This window comes from Apodemus sylvaticus, chromosome 1 (genome assembly GCF_947179515.1).
Source record: "Apodemus sylvaticus chromosome 1, mApoSyl1.1, whole genome shotgun sequence".
NCBI lineage: Eukaryota > Metazoa > Chordata > Mammalia > Rodentia > Muridae > Apodemus > Apodemus sylvaticus.
In genome coordinates, this window is record NC_067472.1 from 23,030,961 (window position 1) to 23,048,779 (window position 17,819).

Below are 17,819 nucleotides of genomic sequence, written 5' to 3' on the forward strand. Positions count from 1 at the left end.
CAGAAGTGATGTCCGGGGTAGTTCAAAGGACAGAATTTATTTGAAATGTAAATAAATTATATCGAATAAAAAAAAAATTAAAAAAAAAAGGACAGAATTTATGATCTAGCATTCTTCGAAGCAGGAAGAGATGAGTGTGTGGCTGAAGAGAGAGTAAAGCGCTTGCTGAAGAGCATGAGGACCTGAGCTTCTGTACCAGGACAGGTAGAGGAGAAGCCAGCAACGGGTGAGGTCACATGCTTGTAACCCCAGTACCCGGAGGCAGAGACAGGCTGACCCCCGGTTTTGCTAGGCTCAGTATAGTCAGTCTACTTGGTGAGATCTAAGTCCTGTGAGAGACTCTGTCTCAAAGAGATCAAGGTAGATGGCTCCTGTACAGAACTTGTGGTAGTTCTCTGGCTTCTACATGCATAGGCATACATGTATACAAGTACATGTGAACACACACACACACACACAGAGAGAGAGAGAGAGAGAGAGAGAGAGAGAGAGAGAGAGAGAGAGAGAAAGGGAAAATTCTATGTTTCTTTTGTTTGTTTTTTGTTTTTTCGAGACAGAGTTTCTTTGTATAGCCCTGGCTGTCCTGGAACTCACTCTGTAGACCAGGCTGCCCTTGAACTCAGAAATCTGCCTGCCTCTGCCTCCCAAGTGCTGGGATTAAAGGCATGAGACAGCACTGCCTAGCTTCTATGTTGTTTCATAAAATCAACAAGAATACATACTTTACTAGATATGGTAGTGCACACATTTAATCCCAACACTAAGGAGGCAGAGGCAGGTGGATCTCTGTGACCTTCATAGCTAATATAGTGAGATGCTGTCTCAAAGAATTTTTATTTATTTTTGTTGTTAATTTTCTTTCTCTCTCTCTCTCTCTCTCTCTCTCTCTCTCTCTCTCTCTCTCTCTCTCTCGCTCTCGCTCTCTCTCTGTGTGTGTGTGTGTGTCTCTCTCTCTGTGTGAGTGTGTCTGTGTGGGTGTGCCCATGTATGGACGCCAGACATCAGATGTCTTCCTCTAGCACTCTCTATACCCTATTTGTGCCAGGCTCTCTCCCTGAGCCTGGAGCAGGACTTTTCAGCACAGCTGGCTGGTAGATAACTCTCAGGATCTGCTTGTCTCAGTCCGTCCACAATGAGTTACAGAGCCTGCACTTGGTATCTCCATGGGTGCTAGGAACTGAGCTTGGCCTCTTAAACTGCTGAGCCTTCTCTCCAGCCCTTTTAATTTTGGGTCAGAATTTCATGAAGATGAGGCTAACCTACATTTTTCTATGTGGCTGAGGCTGCCTTCCCCTCTCTATCTATTTTGGGCTTTGAGACAGGGTTTCTCTGTGTAGCCCTGGCTGTCCTGAAACTCGCTGTGTAGACCAGGCTGGCCTGGAACTCACAGAGATCCTCCTAGTGCTGCGATTAAAGGCGGCGCCACCCCCGCCTGGCCGAGGCTGGCCTCAGCCTTCCACTTCCACCTCCCAACTGCCAGGATCCCAGATACGCGCCGACACACCCAGATGTTTTATTTTTAAGTTAATTTTTAGGCTAATTCATAAAGTAATGGAGTCTACTGCTGAAGAGAACACATTCGTTTTGAACCTTGGGATGTTATTTAGAGTTTATTTGCTTTATTTCTTTTTGAGATAGGGTCCTTCTTCTATGTCAGTGATTCTCAATCTTCCTAATACTGTAACTTTTTGAGACAGTTCCTCATGATGTGGCATTCTCCACAACCATAAAATTATTTCTGGAGAGATGGCTCAGCAGTTAAGAGCACTGACTGCTCTTCTGAAGGTCCTGAGTTCAAATCCCAGCAACCACATGGTGGCTCACAAACATCTGTAATGAGATCTGATGCCCTCTTCTGGTGTGTCTGAAGACAGCTACAGTGTACTTACATATAACAATAAGGAAATCTTTAAAAAATTATTTCCATTGCTATGTCATAACTGTAATTTTGCTACTGTTATGAATCATAATGTAAAAGCCGTGTTTATTAGTGGTCTTAGGCAAACCCTGTGAAAGGGTCATTTGACTTCTAAATGGGGTGTGACCCACAGGATGAAGAACACTGCTGTATGTAGCTCTGGTTTTCCTGGCATTCATTCTGTAGACCAGGCTGAGTTCAAACTCACAGCGATCCTCCACCTCTGCCTCTTGAGTGTTGGGATTAAACAGATGCACTACCATGCCCCACAAGAGTTTATTTACTTTTAAAGGTCTTTTCTGCCATAGGTAATGCACAGAGGATAATAACAGTGCCCCAGTGAAGCACTTTTTAACGAAGCATTGTCCTGCATATTGTGCACATATGCTACATGAGCCTCGTGATAATTTGGAGGGAAGAGTGTACAGTAGGTTTTACTGGTAAGGCTATCAAGAGTTACAGAAGCTAGGCGATGTGAATGCAGTCAGAGAATGCACTGACTAGAACACCAGAGAAGAGTAACAGGCAGGGAGAAGAGAGGAGAGGTTACCAGTAGAAACTGGAAAGTTTTTGTTTTGAGCCAGGGTCTTTCTACAAAACCCTGGGTGTCCTGGAACTCACTAAGGAGACCAGGTTGGCTTTGAACTCACAGAGATCTACCTGCCTCTAATAGAATTAAAAACATGCACCACCATGCCCAGTAGGAATTTTTAATATGCTGCACAGGCAGTTGGCTTTTAGAGATTACTATCTTTTCCCTATAAAATAAATGAAAATTTTTGTAATAGAAATTGAACAGTGATTACAGTGCCCTCTAGCATTCACTAATTAACAAAGTCAGTTTATTCAGAACGGGGATTCTGACACTACCTTTGCGTGCTTTGTGCAAGCTATGAATTTACTCTAGTACTAAGCATCACTTCTGGTCCTAATAATTATGAGGCACCACTACGCACCAGGCAAACCTAAATCACCAAATATGAGTTGTCTTTTAACATATGCTTAAGTCATCACAAAACCAACCAAACAAACAAAAAAAACCCTCGTACTGTAGAACTACTACAGTCTATTCACTAGGAAAAGCTTGTGAGAAATCCCCTTGTGATTTATGTCCCTTTTCTTCAGAGTGCTTCTCTCCCCTCAAGTTTTAAGCATCCATTCTGGAAGATTTTTCTACCTGCTATCATGTGCACTTAGACTACACACGGGTAGCCAGAAACACCTCAGACTCTCTACCTGTATAATAAAGTCCCATCTGAACCTCATCACTGCCCCGCCCACTGACTGCCCCTTGCTGCTGTCTATAGTGCAGCACTGGGTGTGGATAATCCTCAGTGGCTAATAACAGGATTTCTACCTTGGCCGTAGAGGATAGGGAAAAGACGTCAAATCAGTGCCACAGACTGTTCTTTCTATTCTGACCCCATCGTTTCTTTCAATGCCCCCAAAACTTAGTTTTCTTGTGCACAAAACAATTTCTATTACATCAGGAGGATATTGAAAATCATAGGTGTCTGAGCCAGTTCAACTCTAAGTGAGTTTGAAGGGTTTACTTGTTTACTAACAGGACGGTCACTTAGGAGCTACTTTTTACAGATAGCTAAGTAATGAAGTGAGACATTTATAAACAGGAAAAGCTTAGGGAGCTATTAACGATGGCTTCAAACGTCTACCCGAGCTCCTGATGTTTTCTCATAAGGTATTGTGAGATTATTCTTTGACTTCACACACCTGAAAGAAAAGGTGAGGACAATGACGTTTCTTTGCTTAAAGTATGGCCTTTCATGGTCTGAGGTAAGACTAGGGAAGGAAGGTGGTAGCTCTGGGTCCCTGAAGAGAGGTTGGTGTTCTGTCTGGCTTATAGGCTGTGCTTACAGTGACTAACTAGAGTGGAAAAGGTAAGGCCTCGTAAGGAAAACTAGCTCACCTTCCCAGGACGAATGCACTACTAATGGGCATGTGACCAACTCCACCTCTACTACATAGTAAAGAGACTCAGTAAAAGAAAATACTACATAGTAAAGTGACATTCAGAGTGGCCACCAAGCAGGCTCTGTCCAGGATGTACTTACTTCCTGTTGGGGCTTTAAGACAATCCTGCCTACGTAGCCTTCTTCCGGGAACCAGCTGTTTAAAATCTGCACGATATCTTCCTCTGGACCCACAGCTCTCTGGAATGGTTGTTTCCTGCACTCATTCTTTTCCTTAGATATAAAATGCTTTTCTTCCATCAGAAAATAGTCTGTGGCAGTAAGTTTGGTGTCTTGGTCAATCGCCAAAATCTAAAGGAAAAAAGCAAAGGCAGCATGAAGCACCTGCCTGAGGAGTGGTGTAAACCAAACACTTCTCTGTTTTCACGGTGTTCTGACAGGCTTGTGGTTCAATTTATAAGCGAAACCTACCCAGGAGTGTTGCATAATTCTTTCTAGAGCTGTAATAATTCTTATATGTGCAAAAAGGATTGTTTATGTTCACTCTGGGCAATGGCACAATTTATTCATAATCCCCAGATAGCATAACTGTTTTTCCCACTGCTGGAATGAGAGATCCTATTGAAAGAAAACTTTAGATTTCTCAGTCCGCGGACTTGGTTCTTTGAAATCTTGCAACGAAAGACCGAGGCAAAGGACCCAGTGCAGTTTTCAAATGCCATCACTGTTTCTGACTGTGGAAATAACTATCTTCTCATGGAAGGCTCACAGGGCTGAGTTGTCATCTGAGAATTCTCCTTTCAGTAGATTCCTGATGCTGCACCTAAAGGTTTTTTTTTTTCTTTGTTGACTCTGGACTCTGCACAATCAAATGGAGTGCAGAGCTTTGAAGTCAGTTAGACCTAACTCTGAGATTCCCTTTATGACTTATTTGTTTTGAGTTGAGGATATATCAGAGGTAGAGCACTTGCTTAGCATTCATGAGGCCGTATAGATTTAGTGTCTTTGGAACATTGGAAGGGGAATTGGTGTTTCCATCTCTAAAATGGGAATGCTTATAGTAATAATCTAATAGTTTTGGTTTATAATGGAGGCACTGTGCACAGTGAACACTCAGCAAATACTAGCCATTTTTAGAGTCTTACTGATGTTTTCTTTCTCAATCCCATCATATAGATTTGTGTTGCAGTGTCAGTGATAGTGAAGACATCTTGATTCCTTCTCCTGAGAGGTGGTTGTGTGATGTGAGCCAGATGTTATCATCTGGCTTGGATTAACAATCTCCCATTGTCCCACCAGTGATGCAATGGCCATGGTTGGCATTTCTCACTTGGAAGGAAAGTACAATTTAAGGTGCTAAGGATGGTAGGAGCAGAAAAACTCTCACAACTCTGATCCCTCTACCCAAGCCCTTATAATTCCATAGGGGCCAAGACAAACCATTTGGATCACACACATACTTGCTTCTATAAGAATTATTCAAGATGAGAAGTTTCCAGGGGTTCTGTTGGTACTGTCATCTCCTCAAGAGACTCAACACTATTTTTTCTCAGCACTGAGGACTCAACTTGTATACTTGCATGGGGTGACAATATGGTGTTGCTTTCAATACTGGCTATGGGAAGTTTCCCTGATTTTACAAAATCTTAGTAGTGATTTCACAGTAAAGTTTATGGACTGACTGACTAAAAAGCAAACAAGGAAAAGAAAATCACTCCAAACTCTAAGCAGTAGCCTCTGTTTGATTATATATAAGATTTGGACCTTAATCAGTTTCCTATTAAGTCAGCTACTTAAGTCAGTTATAAAATGTTGGGCAAACATTGCACTATTCATAGGGATGTGACCGTAAATGAGAGAAGTAACTAATATTAATGTTATTAATATAACAAGATCAATGGTTATGCATGGCTGCTTAGTTGGTTTTTAATTCTGCCATGCATCATACCATTCTTGCTACATTTCATCATATGTGCTAACTTTGGAGGAAGATCCAGGGCATTCCTCTTGGTCGGTGCTCTTCCTGGTCTACTCTCAGAGAGAAGTAGTTCTAAAATGGGTTAAGGACGGAAGAGTGTGTGCAGATGTTAGGCCAGTGAATCGACAGAATTCTTCTCTATGGGTAAGCTAGCTTGTCTAGTGGAGTCAAGAGAACCCTTACACTGTTCTTAGGATTTCAAACAATCAAAAGGCCTATTATAGTAAAGACGGGATTGTAAATTTAAGGTCATCCTGGGAGAATCTTGTCTAATAATAAAAATAAAAGCTCTGTGGTTGTGGCTAAGTGGTAGAGCACTTGCCTAGCATGGACAAAGCTGTATGTTTAAGCCCTGACATGTAAAGATAAACAAACTATACATAAATAAATAAAATATGTATCATCAACATGGATTTTTATAGATTTATGTGAATGTATATAAAAACATACATATTTATACACACATGTACAATCCATACATTTTGGAGATTGACTTTCTTTAACCATGGAGTCAGTGGACTTGCCTGTTGGAGAAGCTGCTTTGCCTTGGTGCCTTCGTTTATAGTGAAAACAGCAAAGGGCTCTGGACCTGGGACACCATGCACCGTGACTTTGTGAGTCTGGGAACATTTCCTCTCTTCAGTATTAAACATCTGTCAATGAAGATCACATGGTTTCTCATGAATTCTAGACAACACAGTAGTTTTAGGCTTTATTCAACACAAAATTTCCAGGACCCACAAGGAGCTTGAGGCAAAGCTGATGTGGTGGAAGAGACAATGATACATCTTCCTCCACAGTCAAGGGGAAATTCAGCCACCAGAGTATCAATTTACTGAAATTACAGTGCTTCTGTCCAGCAGGAGTAGTGATTGGTATAATTGAAATGTGTGTTAGCTTTCACTTTTAAAAGCTCCTCAGGCGACATAGATGTGAAGGCAAGGTTTCTGTAGAGAGTGTCACAAGGAAAGGGAGGAAGGAAGAAGGAGATCCAAGAAAATAAGGGCAGGAGCACACAGAGTGAGATCACCTGAGGTGAGGGAGAGGGAGGCCAGCAAAGAAGGCAGGGCAATGTGAGGTGGTGATAAAGGTGGTCGGAGAAAATGCCTGTCCAGAGCTTGTGAACACAGAGGGAAAGTGGACACACTGCCACATATGTTTTTAATTTATAGAGGAAGAATAATAGGATTAACTAGCAAATAGGAGCGATGGGTAAGCCCTTGTTTAGATGGGTAAGCCCTGGTCTAGTCATTATCAAAAATTGCTGGTTATGGGGTTTTAACCAGTAGGTTACTGCATATCTAAGTCCAAAGTGTCAGCCATTTTTGTTGTTGCCAATGATAGCTACCTAATTAGTGACCCAATGGCCACTCTGATGAACCCCAGGAGAGGCCACCTTCGATGTAGCAGTCCTGCAGATTTGTTGACTGAGATAAGTACTTAATTACCAATGAGGCTGGCATGGTACTGCCAGAGGGATTTTCTTCCATCCTTCTGCTGTTTATGAATAAGCTGGAGATTTCCAAGATTTCATTGTGGAGGTTCCGTAGCTGAAGATGCCGATACCCTGGAAGGATGCAGAATTGGGGAAAGCCTGTTAACAATGCATGGCTGAGAACTGTGAAGAGCTCCATGGTGGTCAGCATATCCCTAAATGAGCAGTGGATAGCAGCAGGCACACCAGCAGAAACCTCTCACTGTAAGAGAGCTGTCCCCCGGGGAGGTCACCGGACTGTCAATGAAAAATTAACGTGTAGAAATACTCTTTCTAACTTAGGTTCAAATGAGTAATCATTAAGCTCAAAACAACAACAAAGAGAGAAACTTGATGATTTAGACACCAAGGCAGCTACTGCCTCTGCTTTACTAAAGACCAATATTGGCTTTAAAATGCATCCATCATCATTTTTTTAATTAAATATTCACTTTATATCCTGCTCACTGCCTCCTCCTGGTCATCCCCTCCCACAATCTTTCTCCCATTCCCCGACCCCTTCTCCTCTATGAGGGTGGGGTCCCCCTGGGTATCCTCTCACCCTGGTGCATCAAGTCTCTGTGGGGCTAGGCACATCCTCTCCCACCGAGGCCAGGCAAGGTAGCCCAGCTAGAAGAACCTATCCCACATACAGGCAACAGCTTTTGGGATAGACCGTGCTCTAGTTGTTTGGGACCCATATGAAGACCAAGCTGCACATCTGCTACACATCTGCAGGAAGGATTGTTTTTCCACTTTCAAAAAAAATTACTTCATTAAATATTTTTAAAAGCAAGATATTTTATATAAACATAAAATACAACACTATGCAGACACCGGAAGTGGTAATGTGGCTGTAGGTTATTAATATAGGAAACTGCTCACGATACACATTAGAAATGGAAAACCAGGAAGTCATAAAATGTTAGGATTAGTAAGAAGCCTAATTTGTTAGGTATGCAGCTCATTGGGCAGAGAAATAAAGCCCGGGACAGATGTTTATCTAAAGTGGTTAGACTGGGGAACGGCTTGAAACAACCGATTTCTTCTTCTCTGTCTTTTCTCACACTTCTCTAGTAACTATAATGGCCTGAATTATGACCCCTCTTATTGATATGTGGAGACCCAAGCCCTCTAGTACCTGAGAGTGTGACCACAGAGGTGGTACCTTTAATGTCTAATGAGGTTCAAGTGATGCCGTGAGGGTGGGCCCTAATTCAATAAGACTAATGTCCCCAGAAGAGGAAATTAAGGGATAACTCGGTGGGTAGGCATATCTGGACAAGCCTGACAACTTGAGTTTGACCCCCAGGGCCCACGTGATAGAAGGAGAGAATTAACTCCTTCAAGCTGTCCTCTGACCTTCACAGGCACCCATCCACAGATGCACATGGAATAAACAGAATCAGTTTTCAAAGATAGAAACAGGCTGGGTGTGGTGGCGCACTCCTATAATCCCAGCACTTGGGAGGCAGAGGCAGGTGGCTTTCTGAGTTCGAGGCCAGCCTGGTCTACATAGTGAATTCCAGGACAGCCAGGGCCACACAGAGAAACCCTGTCTCGAACCCCCCCCCCAAAAAAAGATAGAAGCACCAGACATGTTCACACAAATGAGGATTACGTAACTATACTTTAGAAAGCCAAAACAAGGAGTGAGGTCTTAGAGGAGATGAAACCTTCTGACATCTTGGTTTTGGCTTTCTAGCCTTCAAGACTGAGAAAAGAAATTTGGTTGCAGTATTTTATTCTGGATATTCCACCAAACACATATAGTGACCAGGGGCTGCTCACACAGGAAAAAAGGAATGGGCAGCAAACAAAAAGAGGGAAAGTATAACATGTTTGAGAACCCAGAGGATGTCAGGTGAGAGTTGCTGGGGGCAGGTACATATGTGGAACTTGATACTCAGAGTAGACCAGCAGTCAGCATCCCAGGAAGGACTTCAAAGGCAGAAACTTAGACTATACCCGGGACCTACTGAATCATTGTCTATACATTATTACCAAGAGCCCCAGAAGGGCCTTATGCACATCACAATTTGTGAGGCAACACAAGGAACTGAAATTCCTGAGGCCCACAGCCAAGCCAACCGACCAGCCAATGAATGATGCATGCCTTTGTCTTCTGCCTAACACACAGCCTTCCCATACCGCTAGGTTTCCCATTCAGGCGTGGCTCACTGGGCTACTGCTGCACCCCAGCTCTCCCTCCCTTTGCTTTTTATCTCCTCACTTCATTTTCTGCATTAAAATGCCCCGCCCCGGCACTGCAGATACCATTGGGACTTTCATTCTACCTCGTTTTAAAGCTCTCAGGGGAATGATTCTCTGAGCCGTTATCGCCGAACTGTTGTTTTCCACAACTGCAAAACGAAGAAATACAAGATCTTCAAAGTGAACCCGGAAGAGAAACTGCTCATTCCACATGGGGTTCAGAGTATTTCGATGGATGGGTTTTGTGCGGAAGTGGCAGCTGTCCAGGGGCATGCCCAAGACGTCAACTTCAATGCATGGACTTCCGGTGCTGTTACTAGGACACACATTCTGGCCAGAGATGATCTGAAGGGGAAGACAAATGATCAAGGTCACAGAAGATGAATGAGAAGCAAAGAAACTGGTTCTCTTAGCTTCTATCCACAGAAAATGCTACAATGGATGAGGTAAGTGGTTAATAAAACCCTTATGCAAACCCAAGAGGTTGTACTCAAGTAAATCATGTAGCTAGAATGTCTTGAAAACCCTATTTTGCTTATAGCATTCACTTAAACTGAACCTCTCAATGGTCAAATTTTGAAGTACTATAAAAAAGAAGCACTGGAATAAAACTACATTTCTTACAGATCTTAGGAGAAGACCCTTCTCCACATAAACATGAGTTTGCTATTTATATTCTATTTTAAGTGCCACAGGATTATATTTTACAACCACAAAATCTTCGTCAATAGTTTTGGAGGAAGTCATGGAACGCCGTTAACAGAAATCATAATTCCTAGCTCAATGAAAAAATAGGCAAAATGAGGACGTGACACACTTAGGTGTGGATTGAGGAGAATATTCATTGTAGACATGAAGGAAGGAAGGTACAGCCAGAGGCGTCTGCGGTGGTCCAGACTGAACATGGCTGACAGACTGGACCAGGCAGGGCAAAGGGGAGAGCCAGAAGCCAAGAGGTTATGAGAACTGGAACCAAGAGCTGAGGCCAAGAGTCAACACAGGGCAAAAGGACCTTGCAGATAAAATGGCTGGGTAATATAAGAATCTGGAGGAAGGGAAGTCCAGCCCTGCGCTAGACAGCTTAGGGTAGAGGGCACGATATGGCAGCCAGGATAACTTGTGACAGGTACTGGGCAGTTGAGAGAGGCTGGGTAGACAGAGTCCATTTGGACAGGCTCCCCCAGTTATCTGGTTTTGGGGTTTCCTTGAGACCTAACAGCAGCCTTCTGAAAACGGATAAAACAAGTCTACCCTTGCTAAAATGGTCTGATACAAAAGAGACAACTGTTCTCCCAGCTTAGAGTGAAAGAGGAAGCAATTTGGGTGGCGGGAGAATGTTTGAACAGGTACCCCAGGGATTTAGATCACCATGAGAATGCTTCCTTTAGGAAGAGAAAAATGAGATTTAAAGCTGAAAAAAGGAAAAGAAAAGAAAAGAAATGAAACGATGACCCTTGTTCATCACTCTCTCCCATCTCTTGCCCTGATTATTTTTCCTCTGTTAGCTAAGGGGAGCAAACGAAGGGGGAAACAGGTGACTAACAACCTGAAGTTCTCTACATTAAGGCAGCGATCTGTAGAGTTTTGCCAATAACTCAGGCATGAGCTAAGTAGTAGGAAGTGCAAGGTTAGACAGGAAGCAGGAAAAATTTCTCACTGTGTGTATACACTGATGCCTGTCTGTCTGACCTACGAAAGAGCTCAACATTTATGGGGACACTGTTGTGATTTTGGGTACCCCAGAAGGCAAAATGACCATTATTAGTTTATGAGATAAAGCAGGAATCTCATAACTCCACCTGTTTGGCTCAGAAACATAGAGTCTGAGACAGCATGCCTAACCTCAGGTACTGCTTTCTCAGAAATATGAAATTATTGTGGGAACTAAACCTGTGTGACCTGAAACACTACAGCTTTGCGCTGCCCTGAGTTCCAGACTGGTTCATACTCATCCCTGAAGGCTTAGACGCTGCACCACTCGGACCACAGGGGTGTACTCACAGTTAAAGAATAAATAGCAGGATCCATGGTGCCTAGGTCTCTTTCCAGTGGAGAAAACTTCTGGTACATGGGACAGCTTTTATCCCACAGGACAGGGGGCTTCAAAACATAACCACACCCACCATTCGCCTCAAACATGGCAGCATTTAAATGTAAAGGAAGATCTGCAGAACAAACAAAGCCAGGATTACTTATTGTTTCATGAAGAAGAGACAATCAGCCTTTCACTCTGTGCTGGCCAGGTTTTGTCAACCTGACACAAGCTAGAGTTGTTTGGCAAGAGGAACCTCAACTGAGAAAATATCTCCCTCAGATTGCCTGGCGGCAACTCTGCAGATAAATGATTGGTGTGGGAGGGCCCAGGCCTCTGTGGGTCATGCCACTTCAGAGCAGGTGACTCTGAGTTGTGTAGGAAAGCTGACGCCAGTAAGCAGTGTTCCTTCATTACGTCTGCTTCAGTTCTTGACTTGAGTTCCTGTCCTGACGTCCCCCACTGAAGGAGGGTGACCTGAGAGTTGTAAGCCGATATAATCCCTTTCCTCTGCTATCTTTTGGTCATGGTACTTTAGCACAGCAATAGAAACCCTACTGAGCCACGTTCCACAGACCGATGAATAAAAACCATGTGCCAGATTGTACTAGGAGAGAAAGGTATAACAGGTAACAGATAAAACAAAAACAAAACAAAGCAAACAAACGACTGACTGCCGCCGTCACTACCACCACCACCATCACCACCACCAACAACAGCAGCAACAACAACAGAAACCACTTTGCTCACATCAATGAACCTGCCCCATGTTCCAACTCTGAGTTAGGTTCTGCCCCTTCAGAACTTCTGCATGTAAAACTTCACTACATCCAGCAGAAACCTTGGCTACAATACCTCACTTTATCCTGAAGTTGGGAACAAAATCATTATCTTGGGAAAGACTCATTCTATTTTTTTTTCATCTACAAATACCAAACATCGTACATCATTTTATAGCCAGTTCTTGCTATTTCAAAGGTAAGATAAAAATCTTAACGATGCGAGGAAGAAAAACAGCATTTCCTCGAAATCTTAATTTTGGCCCATAATTATTTTTACCTCTTTTTTTTTGTTGTTATAGTTAAACATGAAAAAAGTCACCACATATGATTCACATCCTGTCCACAGTCTCCTCAGCCATAAACTTTAGGAACCCTCACAAAGCCTTTGAGTGTTTTGTCGCCAAATTTTATTTGGCACAATTTTTGATGAACGACCGTGCAGTTTCTGGACTCTTCCACACTCACGTGCTAAGCGGATGGCTCAATCTGTATAAATGTTGCCCAAAAGTGCAAAAGGTTTATGAGACACACCTGACTAATGTTCCCTCTTGTAGATTCCTTCCTCGTGCCGAATGAACTTCGCTACACGAATCAACATCAAGGAAAAGAGGGCTAAGTGCCTTTGAACAACAAAGACTTGGCCCCTACTCTTGTGTCTTGTGTATAAAAAATTTCCTCGTGTCTGAGGTTGGCCACGTGTATGTTCAGGGATTCCTGAAGACTTATTAGGCCCATCAAGCTTCTTGGGCCTTGGACTCCTCTGCTGAGTTAGTGCATAACATCCATTTGTAAGGTTCCTTCCAGTTCTAAGGTGATTGGCTTACAGAGGATGTGCTGTCCCTTCCCTGGCCACTCTGTAACGTGAAAAGACACAGCTAGGGTGGCTGAAAGAGTGAAGCCATTAAGCTTGATTGAGGTGGTTAAAGATCAAATGGGTTTTACTCCCAATTTGAAAACAGTATTCCTAATCTTAAAATCCAAAATCCAATACTTTGTGAGCATTGATGCGACACCACAATCTAAGAAAAAAAAAATCACTGCTGACCTCATGATCAGTTGCGAACAAAAGAATCTATGCATATAGTCCTATAAATATTCCAAAAATTGAAATCTGTAAAAAAAAAAAATCAACCAAACAAACAACAAAACTTCACATTTACAAACACTTCTACTCTTCAGCATTTTAGATAAGGGATGATTAGCCAGCAGTAATAGTGGCCTACATTTAAAGGCGCCAACTTCACTCTAGTTTGGGGTCAGACATTCTTTGCACTGAGCCTAACCATTTTAAGACTTTGTTGTTTTTAAGACCAGGAACCACTGTGTATTATGGGGGCCTGGAATTTGCTATGTAGACCATGCTGGCCTTAAACTTACAGAGACGGGCCTGATTCTGCCTCGCAACATTGGGGGAATCTGCCTGTCTCTATCTCCAACTGTGCTACTATTAGCTATTAAAATCTCGAAACCACCCTTTCTTAGCTAAGATCCCATTTGGTCCTCCAATATGTAAAACATATCTCCATGAAACTGTTCAGTTCAAAATAAAGAGAGGCTCAAATTGTAGCCCTCTACTGTCTTCAAGAGGAGTTTTAGTGGTCACCTATAGCTACAGCTAGAGTTTGAAAACCAGTTTGTAACCAGATGAAAGGAAATACATGAACCAGTACATCTTGATTGGCCTATTGGAATCAATGCATACTAGGGTAGAACAGACATACCATCACCTGCATGGTCTCCTAATCACTTAAAAACATTGTGGTAGGCAGATACCATACTCATAATAGTTACCCATGTATTTAGAAGCTTGAAGAAAAAAAATCAAGCTGAAAACTTCAACTTTAATCCAAAAAACATAATAAATGCTTTTAAGAAAGAAGCTTTTCTCTGACTGGGGTTGTAATGCTTACATCCTTGTGGGTTCTGATGTGGAGCAAGATTCATTCTGACCTACAGAAAGAACTCAGATGGGCCGTTGCCAGTGGTAGCCACAGCTTTGCACACCAGCTTCAGGTTCACAGGCTCTGTAATCACTTTTATTGATCATGGACCTGATGATCACTTCTTGAAGTCAGCTGGAAGCTAGAAAATAGACTACAGATGGTCCTAGTTCCACAGACACCCCTGGGAGGCACCAAGGTCCCCTGACATCTACAAAATGGCAAGAGAGATGAATCCTTTGAGATAAGGATGCCGGCGGGACCTGGAAAAGGCCTTGGAAAATCAGGTATTTCTTAACTTATAAATTACTTTGAATAACCAAAAATTAGTGATTTGGATATTGATTGCTTATTTGTCTGTTTGGAATCTCATGTCACAGAGAAGCACCCGGAAGACATCTTGTTAAGGTTTGAATGTGAAATGCTCCCCAGAGGTTCATGTGTTTAAACGCTTGTTCCTCAGCCTGTGGCCACCATTTGGGAAGGCAGTGGAAGCTTCAGGAGGCAGAGTTCTGCTGGAAGAAGTCTGTCAATGGGATGGGCTTTCAGGGCTTATAGCCCAGGTCCATTCCATGTCCCTTCTCTGATTCCTGACCGCGGATGCACTGTGTGTGGCTAGCTGGCTTCTGATTCTCCTGCCGTGCCTTCCATGCTTTGGTTAACTGTAACTATTCACTCATGTGTCACTGTGAAAAGTAACAGATATGGAAAAAAACCAAACCAAACCAAAACCAAGAGCTGTAGGTTCACATTTCAGTGAGGTTGATCAGGGCAGTCTGCTTCTGCTCAAGGCAACACTTACTTATTGATTATCTACTGTGTGCAAAGTCTTGAGGGGGTCTTATGTAGTCACAATTGCATAAATGAAGGCCAGTTTTATAGACAGGCACACTGGTTCTGCAAGGAGCTTGTGCCTGTGCAGCAAGGGTTGATGTTTAAGGCTCCCTGAATAGAACTGAGAGAGATTAGATGACAACACTCTTTCTGGGTTGCAAGGCTATGCAGAGAACCTTGCGAGTGAACTATACAACAGTCACCTGCCTCCCTTGAATGGGGGTAGCTCCACCAGGTGCTCCCAGCTTGATCAGGGGAGACTAAAGACTGCAGGGGTGGGTGGAAGGCACTCTGAGACTCTATTTGTGTTGTGGACTGTGGAGTAGGCTCAGGAGTGCTAGTTTCTTCTATTCCCCTTAACTAGGGTACCGTTTGCCATCAGTGGAGCCAGTGTGTCTGCACTAGTCCTAGTACTTCAGCAACAGGGTGCATCCCGAGCCAAGCATCTTTACATTTCCTTGAGGAAACCACTGTGCTAGTTATTACAGTTTGCTTAAAAGACTTCAGTAGCATACAAGTCCAGGAACCCTTGGACTCAGGGCTACAGACAGAGCCAGGGAGGTGAAGCCACGGGCCACTTGTGAAATATTGAAAAGAAATGGAAAAGAAAACTTTTACAACTCTGAAAGTATTTTGCCATTATTTCCATTTGTGAGTCCAAATCATAGTATTTTTAACAGCTTATCAAACACCCTTAAGGAGAGTTAACTTTTCTGCAGTGGTTTTTATTTATTTATTTTATTTTTTCTGGGATGGGAGCTTTGCAAGCTGCTTTTCCATATATACTGTTCTTAGGCATCTCAACTAAAAAACAGTAAATAGGATAAAGGCAAACGAAGGTGGACGATATCACTGAGCAGATGTGTTTAGCATCAGCTGCCGTTGGCACCAGTGCCAGGCACCTTGCTGTCCCAGAGCTAAGAGCTGTGGTCTGATCTCAGCTAGAGGCAGGGCACTCGGTGGTTTACCACTGGCACAGGTTCAGATACAGATTGTGTGAGACAAATGTCAGGGGCTACTGGCACCTCTGCTGTTCAAAGGAAAGACAAGACTTTGTGTGAGCTTCTAGGAAACATCCCTCATTTTCTAAGGTATGTGGAGACCAACGCCTTATTCCCCAAACTTCCAGAGAACCTGAACTTATCACTGTGTGGCACTCTGCAGCCTTGGGCAAATGGGTGCATCTGAATGGTGCTTGAAGTAACACCACTACTTTTCCCCTTTGAGACAAGCTTTCTGTGTAGCCCAAGTCAGCATTGGGCTTGGCAGCCTCTTCCCTCCGTCTCTGGAGTGCTGGAATTCAGAGGAGGCACAGAGACACCCTTGTCACTGGCTGCCACTTTCTGACTTGCAAGAAGAAGCAGTTAATAAGCGAAGCTTGGAAATTCCTGCCTCTGTAGAGCTTTAAAGTCCAGCTGGATAGACTTCACTCAAGAGCAGGTTGTGTTTAACAAGTGCTCTTAAGAGAGTCATCGCCCACCTTTCTTTTCTATCACTCCAAAACATCAGGATAACAATTCCCATGAGCTTCCTTCTTTTCTGTCCTGTGTTCCTCCCCTCACATACATGTGCTCCTGTCTGGACTCTTCCCCCACCCTTCTCTATCCCAAGCAAACAAGTGTTCATGGAACGGCATTTACTGCACATGATAAGATACAGAGAGAGGTGAGGACGCAGGCCCCTTACCATCCGTCTGGTAGTTTAGAGCTACAAGCTGTATCCCGTGGAGCCAGAACATGAGGGGGTTGGGATTGGAGGAGTCGATTCTGGTCGCTGCGGGGTAGGTCCTCAGTAGCTGACAAGCAGTGTGCTGGATCAGTTTCTGAGAATACCTGCGACACAGACGTTTGGCGGCATTTTCATTCAGTGACGAGATATGATAGCATTTGGGAGTTCTAATGATGGCGCTGAGGGATGTGCTTGGGCTGAGTGGAGAGGATTCCTCCCAGGTTTGTCGAATTCCTTCACAGGAGCCTAAATCCCGCAAAAGATCAGCCTCTGATTAATGTCAAAACTTCAAACATATTAAAAGATCACTCTCAACTGCACATCAGACACACAGTTGCAACAAGGAAACAGAGCCAAATGTGTCTTGAATGTGTCTTGTGAGTTAGTTTGCTACCTTGAAACTTGGTGGCTATTGTGTTTTAAAACGAGGGTAGCAAGGTGGGGTGTGGCTCAGTGGTAGTGTACACATCCACCAGGCACAAGGTTTTGGTTTCAACCACCAGCACCAAAACTGAAACTAAGTAATAACATGAGGAAAATAACACCAATTTAAATTGGATGTTTACAAGTCCTTTGGCCTTAGGACTTCAGTGTTCTATGGGTAATCTTTACAAACACAAAGTCTTTAAGCAAGTGTATACAACCCACAACAAGAAACAAAAATCCAAATATTCTCTCAGTGATCAAGTGGCTAAATAGAGGTCCATACAAAGGAATATCATGCAGGCATGCAAGAGGATAAGGCAGACAAATGTACAGTCTGGTGTGTGACAACTGAGAGCTCATGTGTTTGATTACATCCCATTTGGATTTTCTTTAAAATATTTTCTTTCCTTGAACACATTACAGTGAATTCCCCAGTGGTCTACTTTGAGAAAAAACATCACAAGTCTGAGAATGGAAAGGAATTTTATTCATCTTGTGCATCAGTTGGACTTTTAACTGGGAGAATTTATTACTTTTACAATGAGAAGCAATTAGAAGTAAA

General features: G+C 43.1%; 1 protein-coding gene across 1 annotated transcript in view; it reads right to left on the reverse strand.

Moving 5' to 3' along the window:
* Nucleotides 1-17,819, reverse strand: part of Plce1 (phospholipase C epsilon 1) — a 299,093-nt gene that overhangs the window by 9,052 nt on the left and 272,222 nt on the right. The window contains exons 24-29 of the mRNA XM_052186474.1: nt 16,790-17,077; nt 11,517-11,680; nt 9,599-9,860; nt 7,276-7,394; nt 6,352-6,480; nt 3,991-4,200 (exon numbers count right to left, since the gene is read on the reverse strand). Coding sequence (XP_052042434.1) covers nt 3,991-4,200; nt 6,352-6,480; nt 7,276-7,394; nt 9,599-9,860; nt 11,517-11,680; nt 16,790-17,077 — 1,172 coding nt within the window. The remainder of the gene's footprint in view (nt 1-3,990; nt 4,201-6,351; nt 6,481-7,275; nt 7,395-9,598; nt 9,861-11,516; nt 11,681-16,789; nt 17,078-17,819) is intronic.